Below are 22,171 nucleotides of genomic sequence, written 5' to 3' on the forward strand. Positions count from 1 at the left end.
TTTAATATATTAATATTAAAATTTCACCATCTCCACAGTACATATTGTGATGGCACTAACTCTTCAAGTTATCTACTAATGATTTATAGCAGGATACTTGAGTGGCGACCCTGCTAACGGGCTTGACTCACAACAACATTCTACATCTTGGAGCGACTCCGACTAGATCGAGTGACCAGTGCCACTGTGAAGTCGAAGCTAGGTTTTGCGGGGCGGCATGTCATCAACGATGCCTTGCGTGCGGATGCACCGGTGCGTCGATCTCCAGCGTCGACATCTAGCGGTAGCGGTTGCAGCATCGCTGCTGGTCGCTTGCAGCTTCGGCGCCCCCATGGAAGCTCTCATGGAAGGCATTTGAAGCACCGACGGTACTTGATTGCAGCTCCGGCGCCCGCCCATTGCATCTCCAACGGAAGGCATTTGCAGCACCGACGATGGTAGATTTCAGCTCAGGTGGCGGGGCTTGTAGGTCGGGTGGCAGGCCATTTGCAACACCGACAATAGGGGTTGAAGCTCTAGCTTGTGCCTTTTGCAGCTTCGGCAGCGGGCAGCTCGATCGACGGTGGTTTGCAGCTCGGGCGGTGGACATCGGGGGTTCTGACAGTGCCCACTATGAACGTGTGGCACATGAAAGCCGGGCGATTTAACCAGATCCCACGACGCTTGATCCGAAGGCTGCGAGCGGCGCTGCCTCCGGAGGAAATAAGTCATTTTCCTATTTCAAACCAAGTCAAAGTTCACAGTGGTAATCTGAACCCTGGACAAATCCATGCTGATATTGGACTTTTCTCTATTTAGGACGTGTTTGAATCCAAGAGGGTAAAATAAGAGTCGACCATGTGGAAAAGGCCCTCTCCCTGATTCTTCCACGTCGCACTAGCACGAATCTTGGAGCAGCCCCGTGTACCACATCAACCTCAACCTTCTCAGACCCACTCCGCCGCCGCGTTCTGACCCCTGCACCTCTCCGGCTCACTCCGCCGGTCTCTTCCGCCGCCCACCTCTACTACCGCCTGCTTCCCATCCGCGCCACCGCATCCTTCCCCGCTTCGCCGCCCCGCGGCCACGTCCCGTCCATTGCCGCCTATTCCCCACTCCGCCGCCCCTCCTGCCCCACTGGCCACTGCCCCGCCGCCTTGTCGCACAGCCGCGTGGAACGCTGGCAGCTCCTCACCTACACAACCTCCGACTCAGCGGTAAGCACAGATTCCCCATGCCTAATTTCAAGAGAATCGTTACTCTGAATTCTGAATATGAGGTGTCTTATCTGCTTTACCTGATGCAATTATTCTTGTTTCTTGTTGTCAAATAATAACTCGGCGTCCCTGATGCAGCTATTCTTGTTTCTTGTTGTCAAATAATAACCCGGCGTCCCTGATGCAGTGCTGATCAGATCAGCCATGAAGAACAAGAACGGTCGCCGCAGACGCAGTGTAAGTATTTGCTTCTTTTGTTCCTGATGTCTATCCTTCTCGAAAGATTCATCCTCAAGTGGAGTGTCACTTATTCTTTGTTCCTGCTAACTGCCATGCAGAAACCAGCTAGCAACGAAACCGCCGCTGCCACTCCGAGCACCGTAGACTGGCTCAGCAAGCTGCCCGATGACCTTCTGCTCAATATTCTGGAGAGGGTCGACACGCTCGACGCAATAAGGACCTGCATCCTCTCCAAGCGGCTGCTGAAGCTCCCCACCATGCTCTCACACCTGTTCATAAGCGTCAGTTCCATCTCGTGTCACCACAACCCAGCCCTTGAATTCGGCATCCGCGACGTGCTCCGGATCAGCCACGCCGTGGCTAGTGTAACGGATAACATCTTGAGCAGGAGGACCCCAGCAATCACCGTCAGTAAACTCATAATCAGATTTGTCTTGACGGATCATGACTCTGTCTGCATTGCCAAGTCTGTTGCCCGTGCCATGGCAACCCAGAAAGTTGAAAAGGCTGAGTTTCAGATAGTAACCGAGAAGGCTTATGCCGATTGCCATCCTGACGATCTCCTCCACTTTGCGAGCCACTTCAATGCTTTTCTTGGCGCTTGTCCGGACGCATTTGCTGGCCTCACCCGCCTTTGGCTGCGCAATCTGAGGTTTGGTGAACTGGACATCCCCAACATCCTCAGCACTTGCAAGCGCTTGGAGTCCTTGTGTTTAACAAACTGCGACTCAGGGATCTATTCAGTGGTGCAGATAGAACATGATCAGCTTGTTGAGCTCGTGGTTCACTCTGGGAAATTTGAGAGGATTGAGCTGACATTTGTGCCAAAACTCCAGCGGGTGAGCTATTATAATTGGTTCTCTTGTGAGGATCCTCTGTCTTTCGGCTTTGTGCCGCGGCTTTCAAAGCTAAGCCTCGCGAAAGATGGGACTCGTTTGCGCAAGAAGACTCTCGAGCTAAGCCAGCTCCTCACCAATGTTCCTTCTATTACTGCTCTGCATCTGGATTTCCAAAGTGAAAAGGTACTCACTGTAATCATCTGTCTTGTTTCCACCCTATGATTGTTATAGAACTATATTAACTTAAGCAAGTCTTTTCTGACACTCCAGTCCAGAGTGTAATTTGTTTGTAGCCTGCTATCAACTTTTGGTTTGATGTAACAATAGTAACTCGTATTGGTCTTCTCTGCCAGTTGAGAATGTAATTTACTTGCAACTTGCACTCATTTTTTTTATATCGTTTCTTGTATCGCAGGTTTGGGTTCTACCAGAATGCCCGAAACTGCTCACTCCTGTCCTCAGAAAACTACAGCAAGTGAATCTGGTAAATCTTCCTGAAGGCTGTGATTTTGCTTGGACAATGTTTATTCTTGAAGCTGCACCTTCCTTAGAAGAGCTGTGCATCACAGTATGGGATCATTCCTGCGACATGGTGACAGACAAACACTGCGAAAATGCAGAAGTGGAGTGGAAGCCCTATGCCCCTGATTTCAAGCACAAGAATCTAGCTAAGCTCGCGATCTATGGCTTCCAACCCGACAACAACTTCATGCGATACATCAGGCGTGTCAAGGAAGTCGCGGTTAACATGGTAGAGATATCTCTGCACGACGGGAAGGTGTGTGAGCTTTGCGGTGGCTTGGATCGCAAGATCAATGCTTGTCCTTCAAGGTACCCACAGACCGCTGAGGAGAGGAAGCGGACAACCGAGGAGCTGGGTTTGGCTTCGCCATCTGTGGTTCACTTCCGGCTCTAATTGAAGAAGAGAACATGTAGTCTGGAGAGCATGTGTCCTGTCATCTTTTTAGTTTCGGGGAGTTCATCAACTTCATATCTCAGTAAAGCATATATGTCCAGTAATCTTTTTAGTTTCAAGGGGAGGTCAGAACTCCATAAGTCAGTAACTATTGTGTCTGTACTCTAGGTTTCCCTTTTGTTGAACTTGTTCTATTGCCTACTAGATAAAATAATTATCTGAATATTCTGATATTTGTGATATTTCCTATAGGATAATTATTTAGAGAAATTAGATGTCAAAACCAAATGCTTGATCAGTGGAAGTTGGCTTGTCAACTTCATATTTATTGCAGTGATTTGTGGCCTGAAAAAATGTTCATGATCAGGTATTTGTTTTTACATGTAGTAACAGATTTTGTGGTATAGCGATTCCATTGCGCACCGTGGTAATATTTAATATCTGCATACACTTTCTGAAGGTGCTGTGGCTGAAACCTTTCAACGGATATGCTGGTCCACACGAGCATGATATGCTGGATCTAATACTTGAATATTTTTTGACAGAATGCTGATCATTTGTTCTTGCTCAAGCACTTTTTCTTTTTCTTTTCAAATGAACCATATTGATCGGCCCGGTTTGGTTCAGTTCCGAGTTCAGACCCTGTTAATCCTGGCCGTCCAGGTAGCATCGACCTCTGCAGTATAATAGTCTGAAAGAAGACGGTCGGTTCAGTTTAGTTCAGACACTGCCTGCTCCCATTGCTCTCCGGATCTCGAGCTCGATTAGTCTGACCAAGCAAAATCTCCTGTTGTCCAGCTGCTCCTCAACCCACCCACCACACCTGGAGACCAGAGCTTTGACCACATGTATTTGCGCCGACAGCAGCCACCTAATCACCTGTCTCATCGCCGCGTCCTCCGTGAAACCACTGACCCAAGTACACATCCAGCTGAATTACAAAGAAAAAAACAAGTACAAGCCAGCTACACAACACTTTCTTTACTCTGTCCAACCACGATATCCAACGACAATATATTTGTTCCACTCCATCTCTGAAAGTATGGCCGCAAGATTGAGGAAAACGAGAGGTGCATTAAGTAGCTGATTAACGCCTGCTCATGTGATTAAAGAAGATTCATTCACAGGTTGCCTGATCGGCAGATGGGAGCCCTCCAACAAACACAAGATCTCACAGGCCAACCAACTAAAACCGACACACCTTAATTGAGTAGAAAATTAAGTAAAATGCAGTTCAGATCATATGTTTCACCATTATACAAAGATATGTAGTGAATGCTTTTATAAAAAAAAGATTTGTAGCGAATGCTTAAGCTACAATTCCAGCTTTGCCACAACAACGACTGTCCATGCAAGAAAGCATTTCATAACCAGCTAAATTACCAAGAAAAGGAAAAAAAGACAAGACCAAAAGAGAGAGGTGCCTTGAGCAGTGATTAACACCTGCTCATGTAATTAAGGAATACTATTCAACAACCACAAGATATGGCAGGACAACCTAAAACCGATACACCTTAAGCACTTCAGGGGGGAAGACAAATATAAACAAATAACATTTCGGCATTTTTAGAACCTATGTAAATATGATACAAAGATATGTAGTAAATGCTCAAGCTACAGTCACAGCTTTGCCAAATCAATCACTGCGTATACACAAGGGCTGGCTAGTTAATCATGCAGCGGAACATGCATCCCGCTGTATTCATAAACAGCCATCATGGTCTGTCTGTATTACTATCATATTTCTAGCTAAAAAGATTAGAGACAAAAAAGGTATACGAGTATCTGATGACCATGGTCAGCACCATCAACCTTACTGAAGAGACCGAACGCTGATGACGATCATGAGCCTGCATCGATCGGGCCTCATCAGTTGTGCAGAGGGTTGGGCCCTTGAGGCACCACTCTTCTTGAAACAGCATACTTCCCAGCATCGACCATGCCGGTGTCTTCATCGACGCCTACTTCTTGAGAGGGCAGAGGAGGGGATGCGGCTGGGGCAAGCCCACGACTTCTGAGCTCACCGCCTGCTTCTTCTTCCCTGAGCGTTCTCAAGCCATGGCTTGAGCTTGGCAAGTGTGACATGGCGAGGAGCAGGAGGAGTATGCAGGGCATCAAGTGCTGGAAGAGCCTGATCCTCATGGCATGAGAGAGAGAGAGAGAGAGAGAGAGAGAGAGAGATGGGAGGGCAAGGAGGGTGGAGGCTATTAATATGGATAGTTTAGCTGGGGTGAAGAGGAGACAGTAGTAACAAGAAATAGACTGCATGCATGATCCTCTATCCTGATGGTCCGGTTACTCTGACTACATGATAATGTGTTAGTTTCACTAAAAGTTTGGCATGTAGGGCCCGCTGATTTTCCTTAACATAATCCTTGTTTCCTGAAGTTTCTGCATATGGAGACCAGAGCTGGACATAGGGCCTACCAAGCATGGCTAACACACAGTGCCATCCTATTTGACCAGATATATTAATTTTCCAGGTGTCCATTCTCAGGTCTGAACTATGGACTTGGTGATCTAAAAGGAGCAGCAGTTGACAGACTTTTGTCAAGAAACTAGTGTACTTTAGTCCCAAAGGCCTACAAATATATAGAAAGATTCATGAAACTTATGGCGCATAAAAAATGCCTAGGCTGGGAAGAGGTTATTTACAACCTTGGTTGTTTGTGGCAAGAAGTCCTACATGCCATTATGTATGTTAGCCTGCTCAGGCAAGCAACCAATGGCCCCTTGTACATGAACCCCATGCCTTTGGTTATAGACACAAGTTATCTATCTATAGGGTGAAAGCAGGAGATGTCTCCTACTATTGGACTTTCAGAGCCTGGTAGGTAGCTCAAGCTTAATTAACAGTCCTCAGTAGATTCTCAGCAGCATAGACCCCACATCATGGTGGGAATCCAGACACAAACAGGTGCCCAGCCCAGTAATCTAAATAGAAGACTGGAAGGAAACAGAAATGTCAATGTAGTAAAGCACAGTCTTTCCTCGAATGAATAGATAAATAATGTAAAGCACAGTCTTCAAGTTAGGAAGAATCCAACAGCACTAAAATACTAGTAGTAATGAACAGGTTTAGGTGGCCAATTTCCTTGCAAAAATACGCGTATTTCTTGCCAAGTTGGTGCCTTTGACAACTAACTGTGGTTCAGTAGATCTGGTAATAAGAAAAGGCACCTTGGCAGCAGTACTGAATACACTTTTCATTTGACATGATAAATTGTTTTTTTACAGTAGACATGTTAAATTTTTAAGTGATGCATGTTTGCACCAGTGAGTGTGACTGCCATGGTTCATTAACACTGCCCTCTCATCTCAAGCAGGTTTTTAAGCAATTTATATCGAGCAACCAGTTCACTGTTGAAGAGTAATTGCAAGTTTAGCTGGAGAAATGAATGGAATTGTACAAAACATGGACTGAATTAATGTGCATGATGCTTACCTACATCCAGTGATGCTTTGGGTGTGGCCAATAAATGCCCATGAGCTGCCTGATACAGATTGCTACAGTGACAGGGTGTGTGCAAGCACAGTTGTACTTGTACCAGGCTAATCTATCCTCTGATATGAGCAAGCATAGTTGTAAAGCATAAGAATGTAGACGTTCCACTCGTATGAATGATAAATAGCACTACTGCATGGGAGGGTTTAGAATTGTGAATGATAAACAGCATTACTGTATGAATGATAAACAGCATTACTGCATGAACAAGCATTACTGTATAAATGATAAACATCATTTCTGCATGAGTAAGCATAATTGTAAAGCAAAAGAATGTACACCTTCACTTGTATGATTGTTACCGTGGTGGTGGGATCCCTGCCGCTTGTTTTCCTGCAGTGTGGTCAACAGCAACACATGCTAGTTATACCACTTTTACGCAAAAAAAAAAAAAATGCTAGTTATACCACTGATGCTACAAAACTAAGTACCAGGGCAAGCCTAAAGTTGTGATGCCCAATATCATGAGTATGACTTCCAAAGCTTTCATTAGCACCAGACAAGTAGCAGTATTTAGCTTCGCCACTAGGGTACAAGACAAGGGCTTGAGTCAAATCATGTTGCTTTTGCCATAAGGGTATTACTTCACGGTCTCCTCTCATGGGCGTGAATCACAATCCAGTGTCTGCTTGGGCCCATGTATGTCATACAGGTAAGGTAAGTTAAGAGACTTGCACATCAAGGACCTGCACCTTCTGATGGATAGTATTATTTAGGTACTGATAGCTGCAAATATGATAACTCGGTGAGAGTCTGTAAAGTACTACTCAAAGAGAACATGGCAAGTTCCAGCGAGCATACATGAACAATAAGATATCTTGCTTAAATTTTCAGATATACTTTTACGAGTAAAAATTCTTCCTTAGTGATATATGGTCACAGTATATGTGGTACAACAAGAATTACAAACTTCTGAAAAACATACATGAATGCCATTTTATTGGAATGGTACATATAAACGCTAAAACCAAATGATAACAAAGTTACAAGTTTCACAAAACTACAATTTCGGCAAAATAAGACGGGCCCTTTGTCAGGTAAAAAAAAGCAGGTTGTTTGTGTCACACTTCAATATTTTGATTCAATTGATTCTTTTAGTAAATTGAACAAACAATTCATACAGTACTATAATGTACTGGCTTCTGCGTCAAGTGTAGCTCGGACTCCATCATGAAATGTAATTGGCTGGATACCAAGCATCTGAGTTAGCTTGGTGATATCCATAGATATGTCGGGCGGAGAAGCTACACCACGATTAACCTGGATAATAATAAATGAGGGGGCCATCAGTCAATGGTAAAGGGCTATATCAATATAAAATTCTTGAAATGAACCCATCGCGTTATGAACTTTGAGAACAGTCCATATGAACAGTAGGAGAGAGCAAGGGTTCATACCGATGATGCAGGAACAGATTTGATTGTAGAGTGGCTATATCCACGAACATTAGCAACAGACTCAGCCATCTGCAGTCTTGAAACCCTATCTGGTCCACCAATATTCAGAAGGACCTGAATTTTTTTGCCATCTGCACAATGTGCTTTAGTGTCAATGCAACTGATAAATGAACAAATAAGAGAGCTGATTAAGATGGAGAGAAAATATTAAAGTTATTAAACAAAAAGTGGAGTGTGTTTACAAAGAGCTGATTATAATTTGCGTACCATTATACCATATATAAAAGGAGCACTTTCTAATGACCGAACTCCATAAATCACTTTGTATTCAGCTTACCTGATAACCAACTTTTTGCTAATGACAAAATCACATCCACCATATCTTTTACATAAACTGGGCAGCGGTACTCATCATTAAAGAAATTAACTTCTTGGCCTTGTGAAAGGACATCATTCATCCACTGCATCCAAAGAGAATGCACTTTGCAATTAGACACTACATTCTGCAACTGTTATGCAGTCAGAAAATTTTATTTTATTCTAAACTTAGAAACAACGTTAAGAATCTGACCTGCTTTGGGGCAATCTGTTAATTACCTGAATAGGGAGAGACTTATCCACAGGAGAGATTGTTTGTGGCCCATAAATAATGCTGCTTCTTAAGATCGCATAGTTTGAGCATTTCTCTGTAATGAATTTCTCTGCAGCAACTTTTGATTTTCCATACATGTTCACTGGTAGCGTCTCATCCTCCTCCTTGTAGAAGGATTTCACCCCCTCATAAACTGCAGCATAGGAGTTCTAGGTTTGAATTGGAGTTGGCACAAAAGATGGCATCACAGAACAAAACAACATACATATATATACTAGAAATCAGGAAGCAAGCAAGGGTATAACTATGTTAAGCTCCACATTTTGTCTTGGCTTAAGCTCACTAAGACGATAAAGTAGAAGTTAAAGTAGGTCAATATGTCCCCCTAATTGCGAACAAATATGAATATAAGTGGATGCATGCTCACTTGTAAATCCAAGTAAAGAATGAACATTTAATATGATGGTATGAATTCATCACGCCAATGACAACAGTGCTCTACCTTGATCTGTTGAGAGATGAATCAAAAGAGACTTGTCGTTGCCAAAGCTTAGTGACCAATTGACGAGTGAAGAAGGTACATTAGTAGCCATAGCAGCAGCTGGGTCCGTTTCGCATGCCCGGGGAACTGAGATCGCAGCACAGTTCACGATTACATGTGGCTGGACACGAGGAATGTCGACGTTGTCAGTTAGACAATAATGGAGTTGCGAACTCGTGTAAGATAGAGCAAGAGATCAGCAATAAACAATGTTTACTGAAACAATTAAGTCTTACGCCAGTCCTTCCTGAGAGTCCTAAATTGATGGAGCATTTTACGGTACCTCTATGCATTTAAGTAGGAAACAAATTAAGAAAAATTATGCAAGCGCACACATAATCTTCAGATATTATGCCCTGATGGTACTGTTAGCTGGCGTAGCAAGAAGCCATCGCATTCTGAATGCACAGTTTACTGACCCAAAATTCAGGTGGAGTATTTTAGAACCATTCATTGCAGTTAATACTCTTCTTTCAGCTAAATAAAAGTCAACTATTTGGAGCCTAAAGTCAGCATTGCTACAGAGATATCCATTACCTAGTTGGCCTGCATGAGTGAATGGACAATCTTGTTTATGTGATTTGCAACACTGAACCAGAGGCACGAGAGAACCCTAGCCATGGATCATCTGGGTTGATAACCCTCTAAAAGTGCTAGGCTGAATTTCAGTAGACAAGCAAAGCACAGAACAAGAAGAGTCGGCCATTTGGGAGCTAGAAGGAGACGTTTCTACAGACACGTCCAACGCCTAGTTCACTAGGTGGTGTGCATCATGGCACAATGTGTTCTGTTGCAAACGCAGGGGTGTTGGGTTCGACGAAATGCCATACGCAGACAGACAGATGGACGAAACTGGGAGGAGCGTTACCTGGCCGAAGGACGCGGAGACGGCCTCGAGCCCGTCGCCGGAGCGGAGGTCGACGCGGAAGGCACGGACGCCCGGGAGCGCTTCGAGGAGCTGCAACGGCGCGGCATCCCGGTGGTGGGTGAAGGCCACGTCGACGTCGCCGGCGGAGGCGAGCGCGGCGAGGAGGTGCTGGCCGAGGTAGCCGCTTCCCCCCACCACCAGCACCCTCTTCCTCTCGCCCGCCATCGCTCCGATCACAGTTGGTGAGCAGGCGTGGGGTGGGTCCCACCTGTCAGTACCAGTTGACTGACTCTAGCCCGCGCCTCGTGGTAGATTCCGCTATCTCAGTGCGGAGGCGTAAACCACGGAGTAGCGACACCTTGGCTAGTCTACATCACTAAACCTTCCGCGAGCAGCGACCACCTAAACCCTCGCCGCCCGCCGCCGCCGCTCGCCGTCGCGCCGCCGGTCCCCGCCGGAGCGAGATGGGGGGAGGCCCGCGGACGTTCCCGGGCGGGCTGTCCAAGTGGCAGCACAAGCGGATGCACGAGAAGCTGGCGCGCCACAAGGAGCGGGGCCTGCTGCGCCACGAGAAGCAGCTCTACCTCGCCCGCCTCCGCTCCGAGATCCGCGCATCCCACCTCCCCGCCCCCGACCGCGGGCCCACCTCCTCGCGCGCCCACATCCGGGCCCTCGCCGACCGATTCCTCCGCCCCGGAGCCGAGGACCTCTGGAACGACGACGACGGGCCGCTCCGTCGCGCCAGGCCTCCGCTCCCACTCCCGCAGCAGCAGCAGCAGCCGCCGGCGAGGAGCCTGCCGTCCGGTGTCCGCTTGGTCGACTGGGACCAGGAGAAGCCGCCTCGGAGAGGAGGAGGGGATTGGAAGCACTGGGAGGAGCTGGATTCCGAGGAGCCAAGCGCTGGGAACGAGCCACATCTGCCCCCGGTCAATCCCAAGAGAGGCTTCGGCCAGAGGAGGGAGTACGGAACAGTGGCTCCCTGGTGGTGGCAGTGGGGTTCTCGCTCTGCCACAGGATTACAAAGAAAGGATGCGTCTCTCGGCTTCTTCAGCCCAAACCGATGCTACTCGGCGGCTCCTCCTCCTTGCCAGCCCCATCGACGATCAACCGGCGCGCTCATGCCACCGGGTGCGACACAGCTTGCCGAGGTTGGGAACGGAACAAAGGGCACACCCCTAGCGCTGCTCAATCAGGAGAGGATGTACGCGGTCGCTGCGCGGCGGTTTGGGCAGAGATGGGGGCGGGACTCGTCGGACGAGGATCAGGAGGGTGCCCCGGCCGCCAAGAGGGATCTGAGGCTGAGGAAGTTCGTTGATTCGAGGGAGGAGGAGGAGTCGGAAGACGATGAGCCAGAGGGGGAGGGGAGCGCCATCAGGAGGAAATGGAGCAGTGCGGCTCTGAGGAACTGCGACATGAAGAAGGAGAGGAGGGTGCAGCTCAAGACGTACGAGGAAGAGAGCAACGATATCGCCGGTAGGATCCAGGAGCTGCGAGAGGAGATCAGGAATAGGGAGGTGCTCGGCGCTGAGAGGAGGCGTTATGAGTCGAGGGGTGAATCTTTGTTTACCAACAAGAGGTTATTCTCTAATGTTATTTATTTCCTCATTGCCAATTGCCTCATTTGTTGTGTGTGTCCTACTAACTTTGTAAGGAATCGTGTCCGTATAGCTGTCTAATGAATGTATAAGGCTAACTTAACTAGCAAGTCCTGAAATGTGTGGCTCTTGGTATATATATGATCGCCAAATTTAGCCTGTTTGAAGCTCCTTTTTATTACGTAAGCACCGGTCTAGCCATTATACGAAAAATGGACATATTAACTCAAGATTAACGAATGGTCAGTGATTAACTTCTTCAAAGCACACTCTGTCCCATACTGAAATTGAGTATCATATCAATAATTCATGTTGTTTCTTTTCCTTAGATTTGATGAGTTGTGGTATCTCAACTGATATTTTTGTTTTATCTTCATTCTTCAGATTCGATGAGTTTGGCATCTCCCCACTTACTGTAAAAGCGCTCACTGATGCTGGATACGTACAGACAACTGTTGTGCAGGAAGCAGCTCTTCCAGTTTGTCTTGAAGGTAGTATATCTTATTTCACTTTCTTTAAAGACGAACTTCATGAAATAATCCTACCTTTTGCTGGTTAGTATAATGAAATGCTCTACTTGATTTCAGTAGTTCATATTTAGCATTTTACTCCAGTGGTATCATTTTAGCTGTGCGTGAACTATCTGAACATATTATCATGAAACCATGCGACAATCAGGAGATTGGTCACTCATCACTGTATACACGCAGGTAAAGATGTTCTTGTCAAGGCCAAAACTGGAACCGGCAAAAGTGTAGCTTTTCTGGTAATGTTCATTCCAAGAAGTTACTCTGACATGTAGTTCCTTTCAGTTTCCTTGTCCTTCAAGCAATTTATTAAAGCAATGAGTTGATAAACAGCTTCCTGCAATTGAATCAGTCTTGAATGCTATGAAGAGCAACACAAACCACCGAGTGTCTCCAGTATATGCCCTTGTTCTTTGCCCTACAAGAGAGCTTGCTGTCCAGGTTACAGCTGAAGCAAATGTTTTGTTGAAGCACCATCATGGAGTGGGTGTTCAGTCTCTTATTGGCGGAACTAGATTCAAGCTTGATCAGAGGCGGTTAGAGTCTGATCCATGCCAGGTTTGTAGCATTTACTGAGCTGCGGAAGACCAAGGTGAAACTGCTAACTCTTGGGTTGACCTATATACATTGTGGTGTTTTCCCTTTTCAGATTTTAGTAGCAACACCTGGTAGGCTGCTGGATCACATTGAAAACAGATCTTCGTTTTCTGTCCGCTTGATGGGACTAAAGTTGCTCGTGTTGGATGAAGCTGATCATTTGCTAGATTTGGGTTTTCGCAAAGACATAGAGAAGATTGCTGATAGCTTGCCACGCCAAAGACAGACATTACTGTTTTCAGCTACTGTCCCAAAAGAGGTAATGTATTCAGCATGATCTATGGCATGAATACTTTCTTGTATCGTAATGTATATCTTACTACTCCTATAATTTGTGGATAACCACAGGTCTGAAAATAGGAATAATGCTTGTCATTTTTTGATGGCAGGTTCGAAGGGTTTCACAGCTAGTTTTAAATAAGGATCATGTCTTTGTTGATACAGTGGGCCTGGGAGCTGTTGAAACTCCTACTAAGGTGTGTATTTCTACACGTACTCACTTGGTAGTTGGTACTAATATCAAATGTAGTTATCTTCCATTAGTAGCTATACAAAGTACTCACTTCGTTCTGGCTCCTGCAAGATGTACTAATGCCATGATGTTCTATTGCATCATTTGACCATTTAGAGTTTCATACATAATTAAGTTATCAATGTATGTTTGTCATGCAAGTATAATGGTGACTCAGTGACTGTAAAACATTTTACATGTAGATGCTGACATTCACATCAACATTATGTACCATGTCATTATGTCATCATTTCTACATTTTGTATGGTAGATGAGCATTACTTCTAACCAAATTTCGTCTGAAAGTAAAATATTACAATACCTTGTTTGCTGTGTTTTTCCCCTCTTCCCTGTTATGATTTTTTCTCCTGTAGCTTATTGATTCCTTGGTTCTTGAGCTTAGGTGCAGCAGCAATATCTCGTGGTACCACATGAACTGCACTTTCATATGGTCCATCGCCTTCTTCGAGAGCATATTGATCAGGAAGTGAACTATAAGGTCCTTCCTCCTCCGCCCCTCTCTCTGAATCAAGCAGTATAATTGCTGTAAGTTTTGCAATGTGTTAAATTACCAAGGTCGTTGCATGCAGGTGATTGTCTTCTGCACAACAGCCATGATGACTGAATTTATGTACATAATGCTTCGAGATTTGAAGCTGAATGTCAGAGAAATACATTCAAGGAAGCCTCAGCTTTACAGAACACGCATATCCGAAGAGTTCCGCGATTCCAATCGCCTGATTCTGGTAACATCAGACGTTTCAACACGTGGAGTGAACTATCCAGATGTGACCCTAGTGCTGCAGGTAGGATTTCTTTTCCTTTTCATCATGGAGAAAAGTTCCAAACAGAACCTTTTATCTGCCTACGATAGAGCAACACGGGATTGCCAGCTATCTCTTGAATGTCATTACTTTGCATGGTTGTCTTTTCTTAACATGGTTGCTTCTCTAACTGCTGCACATCATGACTGGATTAGGTCGGTGTTCCTCCTGGCAGAGAGCACTATATTCACCGTCTTGGAAGGACCGGAAGGGAAGGTAAATCCGGGAAAGGAGTCCTGTTGATCGCGCCGTGGGAAGAGTATTTCTTGAAGGAGGTACAGGATCTTCCGATAGAGAAGGGGCCTGTGCCACATATTGATCCGGAGATGAAACAGAAGGTTTGTCTTGGCTTTACTAGTACACATTCCTCTCTTTCGGTGTTATGCACATAAACGCTCATCGGAATCATCTCCTGAACATACACACACTTTCTTATTGCAATGTAATGTAGGTGGATGAGTCGATTAAGATTGTTGACATGAGCATCAAGGAAGCCGCCTATCACGCCTGGCTCGGGTACTATAATTCAATAGCTGATGTAGGAAGAGACAAAGCCATGCTCGCCGACCTGGCAAGTAGGTTCTGCGTGTCTATAGGCATGGAGAAGCCTCCGTCGTTGTACAGGAAAACCGCCATGAAGATGGGGTTGAAAGATGTACCGGGGATCCGGATCAGGAAATGAAATAAGGAAGCTAGTACTGGTAGTACATTTTTCCATGTCCCGCTTTTCGTTTCACTTGTACATAAGGCTCTGCTTGGAAGCTCTGTAACTTCCTGCGGGTGTGTTGTACGGTGCAGATAGAAAACCACTGATTCAAACTCATATGTAGTAAAGGAGCGTTTGGGAGAAGATAAAACTAAAAAGTAAGGCATTACACATAAGGTTTTATTATCATATCTTGATTACGTGACAATTAAGATCTCTTACGAACCATTGCACATGCCCTAATACTCTCACCATTCACAATTACTTTGCGCTTTGGGTTTAATCGAAGTCAAACTTTGCAAAATCTAAAAAAGTATTTAGAAAATATCAGCATTTTGCAATTTAAATTTTATAGTATTAGCGTCATGAAGTATATTTTTGTACTATATTCATTTGACATTATGTATGTTGATACTATTAATCAAACTTGGTAAAATTTAACTTTGTACAAATTCAAACAAAATGTAAAAACAAGCTCAACCCGTGTTTCATTTTCATCTTTCTTTTTTTGAGGAAATTTTTTTATTTTCTTTTTGGCCCGCCGTAGACGATTCCTAAAAATAAAATAAAAAAAGGCATGTGGCTTGATCTTGTCCACCTCCAGCGGCCGGCGCGCGTATTCATTCATGTCTCTGCCCATTACGTACATAACCCGATCGATACTGGGCCAAACCGTCTGCAGAGACGTACATATCGAACGACGTACCTACTTAGGTATTGATCGATCCGACGAAATCAATATAATGGTGGTGCTTCTTGGCCACCTCCGTTCGTCGGCGTGGCTCTACCTGACGCCGCTGGTCGCGGCCTGCCTGCCCATCGGGGCGGTGAGGACCTACTTCAACCAGCATGTTCGGCGGCCTGTGCGGCGACTCCTCCCGTTCCTCGACCCGTTCATCACCCTAGACATTGCGAGCATGCGCAACGACTTGACGGACAAGATCAAGTCGAACGACGCGTTCGAGGAGGTGAAGGCCTACCTGAGCACGGCCTGCTCGCGCGAGGCGCGCCAGCTCTGTGCCGAGGGCGCCGCCGACGGCAGTGGCTTCGTGATCAGCCTGCGGGACGGGGAGGAGGTGGCCGACGAGTACCTTCCGCATGTACGCCGGAAGGAAATAATGGCCAGAGGTGCTGCCGGCTGACATTCCACGAGCGGCACCGGAAGCTCGTCGTCGACGAGTACCTTCCGCATGTACGCCGGAGCGGCCGCGATGCCATGTCTGGCAACCGACGCCGCAGGCTCTACACCAACAAGAAGCATATCACCTACTCGTACGTACGCGCTTAATCTGATGCACTATATTTTATATATCTTTGTGATGATCAGTTGATTTGCAAGCATATACATATTAATTGATTGCTGCTATACAGTTTTAATTGTGATGACTAATTGATTTCAGGCATACAGATAAAGTTAAACTGAATTACAAGCACTCAGATTTATTTCTTCTTTTCAAAAATAAAATACAAAGCACGTTTCTTAAGCTATACAGAAGAAACAAATACGATACCTTTTGTTTCTTCTTGCCGCAAATTTTACTTCAAGTTATTATTTAGTGCTGCCCGCCGGATGATCATTCCCTGCCTTAATTTTACAGTACTAGCCGGAAAGATGTGTGGAGCTACATTGACTTCGACCATCCAACCACGTTCGACACGCTGGCCATGAACCCTACCAAGAAGCAGAAGATCATCGACGACCTCGATGACTTCCGCAGCAGCAAGGACTACTACCATCGCATCGGCAAGGCATGGAAGCGTGGCTACCTCCTATACGGCCCGCCAGGCACAGGCAAGTCCACAATGATCGCCGCCATGGCCAACTACCTCAACTATGATATCTACGACATCGAACTGACCACGCTGGCCGACAACAACGACCTGCGCAAACTTTTCATCGAGACGACGGGCAAGTCGATCATTGTCATAGAGGACATCGATTGCTCCCTTGATTTGACTGGCAGCCGCGCGATGACCTTGCCAACACCAATGACTGATAATAAGAAGCGCAAGTGGGACGACAGCATATTGACCTTGTCTGGACTTCTTAACTTCATCGACGGGCTATGGTCAGCGCACAGCGGGGAGCGGATAATCGTGTTCACGACCAACCACCTGGACAAGCTCGACGCTGCGCTGATCCGACGAGGGAGGATGGACATGCACGTGGAAATGTCCTACTGTGAGTTCGAGGCGTTCAAGACGCTGGCCAAGAATTACCTCGGTGTGGACGCGCACCCGCTGTTCGACGCCATCAAGGTGCTGCTACAGACGGTGCTGATGACCCCGGCGGACGTCGCTGAGTGTTTGATGGCGTCCAAGCGCAACACCGGTGACGTGGAATCTTGTATCAGCCGTCTAATCGACGAGCTGAGGAAGAAGATCAGAAAAAACAAAACGTCCGATGATTATGAGAACACGTATGATAAGACAGAGGGAGAGGAGGAGAAGGAGGGTGCTCCATTGAAAAGAGCCAAGAAGGATAACGTTGATGCCATCTTGGAAAGCCGGGACAACGGAAGAGCTAGCAGTTTGAGCTCTGGACGTTCCGATTCTTCTTCTTCTTCTTCTTCTTCTTCTTCTTCTTCTTCTTCTTCTTCTAGGTCTGATGATAATAACTAATTGAAAATTAATATTCTTATGATTTAAAGCATTTTTTGCCGAACTCCTATATACTATTACCTCCATCCCAAGACTTAAGGTCTATATTTTTTAGAAAATCAAACTATGTTAAGTTTGACCAAGTTTTTATCAAAAATCATTAACTTGCAAAATACAAAATTAATATTATTAGATAGATAATGAAATATATTTCATGTGCTATCTACAAAATATCATTATTATATGCTAATTATGCTGCGGTGCCGTGAAATCCATGCATGCAACGTACATAGATATGGAGTATGGCCTAATGACATGGTTAGCTAGCATGCAAAAAATTTGGCAAGGGGCGGGGTCTGCAGCCGCACTCAGTGGAGGCATCCTCCACGTCACCCCGCCGCTGTTGCCTCTGGCGGCATGACCCGCCACTGCTGATGGGGACGGACGGCGCTGCTCGACGCCTAATGTGCCGCCACGACACGGGACGGCAAGCTCCTGCCGCCACAGCCTGCAGCGGCATGTGCCACGTGTCGCCTGGGGGCGCTGCCGTCACTGAGAAGGTGGTCGTTTTTGTCAATTGCACTCACAGGTGGTCCTTTTTGTCAATAAATTGGGCAGTGTGGTCTCTTTTGCCATAAAATCCAGAAGCTGAAGGTGCGATGTGCTCGTGTGCACAGGAGGTAATTAGAAGCAGCGGCAAGATTGGAACCTCTCTTTACAATAGCCCACTATAGCTCGGTTATAGCCTTTTACGAGGCATGCGGCTACGGCTAGGCTAAAATGAAAATAACCGCTAATAGCCCGGATATTGCTATTTACCATCAATTTAGTCCAATAGCTGCTATCGCATGACAAGCCTAGCTGGCAACTCAAAAGATTAAAACTGGGGGAAAATGGAATCAGAGGACATCAAACTTCTCACAATGGCATCATTGGGTTAGGTGCCATGTGCAAATCTATCTACCTAAGGCCTTAGGGGGTCTAGGTATCCTCGATACGAGGCTTATGAACATCTGTCTTACAGCAAAATAGCTCTGGAGACTGTACAGGCGCGAGCATGGCTTGTGGCCAAATATCATCCAGGGGAATATCTTAGAGCTAAGGATATGTGGGTCAACTCCCATAGGCCATGTTCGTTCTGGAACCCGCTCCAGAAGTTCAAACAGGTGGTCAGCATGGGGGCTAAACACTTGGTTATCGGTGTTCTCTCTATATCGTAAGTTTTGCGAGGACACACCTTCCAAATTCTTTAGCGCTATCTGGAAGTTGGCGATCCCTCTACGGATCCGGATCAGGCAGCATCGAGGCCACACCACATGTAGATGTGCCCTCTGTGGAGAGAATGAGGACACAAACCACATTTTGTTTTCTCCTTTGGCTTGGCTAAATTCTTTTGAAGCGTAGTTAAGAAAATGTTGGTTTACTCCTGGAATCCTTCTTGGTTCGCTGATGTGTTTAGGCTCCTTCAGGACCAGGCTGGTTAAACGATGCGCCTTCTAGGGATCTACTGTACGTGTGGCCCTTTGCTGGACTGTGAAATCTTAGGAATAAGTTTACGATTAAGGGGATTTTTCCAACACAACCGGCTGATAGCCTGTACAAATTGTCTATGTATCTACCGGTGTGGAAGCATTGGCTAGACGGAAGGACCGATATGCTATCCAAAAGGCGGTTGAGAAGATTCGAGCGCTCGATGCTGCGATGAGAGGCAACATGGAAGTTCGTGTACCTACTTGAGTCGCCTTCACGAATTCCATCTAGCTAGTGATGTGTCTTTGGTTCCTGTTTTGAACCTTTAAGTGTGTATGTCTAGGCTTCGTGTTGTCTTGTTGTGTTGTTGGGTACCTTTGTGCAATTTTGTTGTGTGAATCTTGTGTTGGCCTATGGGGTTTTATTAATTTGAAGTCGGGCTTTGCTCGAGCTTTCTGTCTAAACGAGAGAAAATATCTCTTCACTACAACGAGAAGATGGTTGGGTTTTTTTCAGAATCAATACCATATATATTTATAATAAAAAATAGTACATGGTAAATGAGATACGAGCTGACTTCAAATATTTCAAAATAAAATCCAAAAGAAACCAACAAATCTTTATGGTCTTTAAGCTCTTTCTTCTTCTTCCATGACACAATATTGTATTTTTCTGGAGGCATTCGAAGATATATACCAAACCATAGACCTGAAAATACTAACGGAATTTCTCTCATAATTTTAATTTGAGCCGCAATGTCAAGGCTACATGCGCGCGTGCAGCCATTCAAGTAGCCAATCACCATCAGCAAGAGTACCAACACCAGTATGCCAGGAAAAAACAATTGAACAACCTCGTCAATGTCACCGCAAACCTAAGAATATGAATCACAATTGTCGAGGACGTAGCAGTCGGGACAAATATTGCGAGAACAAAAATCCTCGCGGCAAGCACAAAAAGATATTCTAGATCGATCTAGCAAAATAAGATCCGAAGAACCATACATAGATAATTTTAATCTTCCAACACCATTATTGATGCCAGGAGCAAGATCTCGTCGCCGAATAGTGGGCCGAAGATCAATTATTGTAGATGATGGCATCCCCATTGATATGGTAACCAAAAGAAGACAACTACCTAAAATCTTAACCTAATCTTATAGAAAAACACTACTTTATTGAAACCTTCATTCATAGATCGGGTTGCCCACTCCTCATTATGCCGACAAGGCCGGTCAAAGGAGGGGGAACTGACCTATGGTGGAGTAGAAGGTGGAGGCGATGGCTCTGTTCTTTTTCATGCGGAGGCGCATGATGGGGAGAAGATGGTTGGCTTTTGTGGAGATGTGATAAGAAGATGTTGCTTACTCTTGTATCCGGCGGAAGGCATAATGACGGGCAATATATTCAAGGGTAACAAATATTGTGGGATATGTCCTTTTCTTGCTACCAAATATATTGAGGTGTATCATTTTCTTTCGCAAAAGGAAGATTTTATTCCCCGGCTAGTTGTAACAATTAATGCAACTCTATGTGTTAATAGCCTAAGGGCATGTACAATGTAACAATGGTGATATCTTAGCAGTGTCACATTGGATAAACGCTGCAGTGGAGTAAAGAGAAGGCTAAAAAAAGGTTTGTCTTCTCTTAATTAAGAGATAATTTCTTAGCACAATTTCTCTCACCGTATTTGTAGGATATCTAGCTAGCAAAGCTAAAATTAAAAAGTAATGTATTATACATAAGGTTTAATTATCATATCTAGATTACGTGATAATTAAGATAAGACGGGTCTTATCAACCATTGCACATGCCCTAATACTTTCACCATTCACAATTACTTTGCGCTTTGAGTTTAGTCAAAGTCAAAGTTTGCAAAATCTAAAAAAAGTATTTAGAAAATATCAACATTATTTGCAATTTAAATTTTATACGGAGTAGTATTAGCGTCATGAAGTATATCTTTGTACTATATTCATTTGATATTATATATGTATGCTGATATTATTAATCTAAATTCAAAACGCGAGGTAAATAAAAACGGAGGTAGTATGTGTGAAACCTTTTATCGGTTAATTATTTCCCATGTTAAAAAACTCTAGACTAGATACTATCTTAATTACTTGTGAGGATGAAAGTTGGGCTTTTACAGTATGTGCATCAGGTGACACGGGTACACCACCATCACGAAACAGATAAAATCCATGTTCCCTAATTTGTTGAGAAAAGCGTGGTACACCACAACTCGATCAGATGATCGATCTGTGTTGGTTGCTCAGAAGATAATTAAGGTCGATATAAATCTGACCCGGCCTTGACCTCATTGGATCAGTCCGAAGACCCACGAGCGCGCGCGTAAGACCGTGCCGTCCGCTCCAAGCAATATCGATCTAGCTAGCGCGGCGCGCGCGCAGGCTACCGGCCGGCCGGAGACGACGACGACGATGGGCGTCACACGGGTTCACTGTTCGTCCGTCCAGCTTCAGCCGGCGGAGGCGCGGAAGCGCTGGTGCTCGTGCCGCTGCTGGACCTGGTGCGGCGCGGCGGCGGTCGTCGTCTTGATAGTCGTCTACGGCTTCTACATGTACGAGACCCTCCCCGAGGGACTGCGCCACTACTCCGTCGCGATCGACTCGGTGTCCGGCCTCGACCCCGCGACGGACCTCGTGCGCGCGCTCGACCCGGAGTTCAACGTCACGCTCCGCGTCGCCTCGTCGGGGATCTGGGCGGCCGAGTGCGCCAAGCTCGGCATGTACGTGGAGGTGTCCTACCGTGGCGTCGCGCTCGCGTCCAGCGTGGGCTTGACGGAGCGGGTCTGCGCCGGGCCAAGGAAGGCGACGGAGAAGGCCGTCGTCGCGAGGGGCGCCGGGGTGGTGGTGCCGGGGTCTGTGCTCGGCAGCCTGGCGATGCAAATGCGCAGCGGGGAGCAGGTGTTCGATGTCATGCTCCACGGCGCTAGGGAGGACAAGGTCAAGGATACGTCGTGCGGGCCGATACAGGTCGGCGATGCCGGATCCTTGCGAAGGGTGTGCTAGCTGGGCTATATGCATAGGTTAGAAAGTGATGCTTCTCTTAATTACCTCTCCACATTATTTGGAGATGATAATGAGAAGTACTACATCCGTCCTGGTTCATAGGGCTTATATGTTAGTTATTTCTTGATCTTAGCGTTATCATTAATTTTTTTGATTTACGTGACTCCAAATGTATAAGAGCAAGTTTAATACTAGTAAAGTCAAGGGTTGGA

The 22,171-nt window shown here is 45.8% G+C and overlaps 3 protein-coding genes and 1 pseudogene across 3 annotated transcripts; 3 read left to right on the forward strand and 1 right to left on the reverse strand.

Annotated features, from left to right (window-relative positions):
* The first annotated feature begins 885 nt into the window (after positions 1 to 885).
* LOC127326699 (uncharacterized) lies at positions 886 to 3,424 on the forward strand. The gene is made up of 4 exons (XM_051353493.2): positions 886 to 1,196; positions 1,335 to 1,433; positions 1,535 to 2,458; positions 2,691 to 3,424. The coding sequence occupies exons 2-4, from the start codon at positions 1,401 to 1,403 to the stop codon at positions 3,189 to 3,191; spliced, it is 1,458 nt and encodes a 485-aa protein (XP_051209453.1). The 5' UTR covers positions 886 to 1,196; positions 1,335 to 1,400; the 3' UTR covers positions 3,192 to 3,424.
* A 4,088-nt stretch (positions 3,425 to 7,512) lies between these two features.
* On the reverse strand, positions 7,513 to 10,319 carry LOC127326801 (uncharacterized). The gene is made up of 6 exons (XM_051353594.2): positions 10,095 to 10,319; positions 9,188 to 9,347; positions 8,691 to 8,878; positions 8,431 to 8,554; positions 8,094 to 8,224; positions 7,513 to 7,956 (listed from the first exon to the last, which is right to left on the reverse strand). Exons 1-6 carry the CDS (start codon positions 10,317 to 10,319, stop codon positions 7,822 to 7,824), a joined length of 963 nt encoding a protein of 320 aa, XP_051209554.1. The 3' UTR covers positions 7,513 to 7,821.
* A 223-nt stretch (positions 10,320 to 10,542) lies between these two features.
* Positions 10,543 to 15,043, forward strand: LOC127326800 (DEAD-box ATP-dependent RNA helicase 48). Its single transcript, XM_051353593.2, has 10 exons — positions 10,543 to 11,670; positions 12,074 to 12,180; positions 12,400 to 12,455; positions 12,550 to 12,774; positions 12,866 to 13,072; positions 13,203 to 13,289; positions 13,728 to 13,823; positions 13,915 to 14,130; positions 14,304 to 14,486; positions 14,600 to 15,043. The coding sequence occupies exons 1-10, from the start codon at positions 10,559 to 10,561 to the stop codon at positions 14,828 to 14,830; spliced, it is 2,520 nt and encodes an 839-aa protein (XP_051209553.1). The 5' UTR covers positions 10,543 to 10,558; the 3' UTR covers positions 14,831 to 15,043.
* Positions 15,044 to 15,597: 554 nt separating this feature from the next.
* Positions 15,598 to 21,959, forward strand: LOC127326728 (AAA-ATPase At3g28610-like; annotated as a pseudogene).
* The last annotated feature ends 212 nt before the right edge of the window (positions 21,960 to 22,171 follow it).

The sequence above is a fragment of the Lolium perenne genome, chromosome 6 (assembly GCF_019359855.2).
Source record: "Lolium perenne isolate Kyuss_39 chromosome 6, Kyuss_2.0, whole genome shotgun sequence".
NCBI classification, from domain to species: Eukaryota; Viridiplantae; Streptophyta; class Magnoliopsida; order Poales; family Poaceae; genus Lolium; species Lolium perenne.

Bases quoted from the DNA above. Each gene is read 5' to 3' on its own strand.
- LOC127326699 (XM_051353493.2), top strand. From the start codon at position 1,401: ATGAAGAACAAGAACGGTCGCCGCAGACGCAGT. The intron at 1,434-1,534 runs GTAAGTATTTGC...ACTGCCATGCAG, and splicing joins ACGGTCGCCGCAGACGCAGT to AAACCAGCTAGCAACGAAAC. The intron at 2,459-2,690 runs GTACTCACTGTA...CTTGTATCGCAG, and splicing joins TGGATTTCCAAAGTGAAAAG to GTTTGGGTTCTACCAGAATG.
- LOC127326800 (XM_051353593.2), top strand. From the start codon at position 10,559: ATGGGGGGAGGCCCGCGGACGTTCCCGGGCGGGCTGTCCAAGTGGCAG. The intron at 11,671-12,073 runs GTTATTCTCTAA...TTCATTCTTCAG, and splicing joins TCTTTGTTTACCAACAAGAG to ATTCGATGAGTTTGGCATCT. The intron at 12,456-12,549 runs GTAATGTTCATT...GTTGATAAACAG, and splicing joins GCAAAAGTGTAGCTTTTCTG to CTTCCTGCAATTGAATCAGT.
- LOC127326801 (XM_051353594.2), bottom strand. From the start codon at position 10,319: ATGGCGGGCGAGAGGAAGAGGGTGCTGGTGGTGGGGGGAAGCGGCTAC. The intron at 8,879-9,187 runs GTAGAGCACTGT...CCTATGCTGCAG, and splicing joins TCATCTCTCAACAGATCAAG to TTTATGAGGGGGTGAAATCC. The intron at 8,225-8,430 runs GTAAGCTGAATA...CACATTGTGCAG, and splicing joins AGCAAAAAGTTGGTTATCAG to ATGGCAAAAAAATTCAGGTC.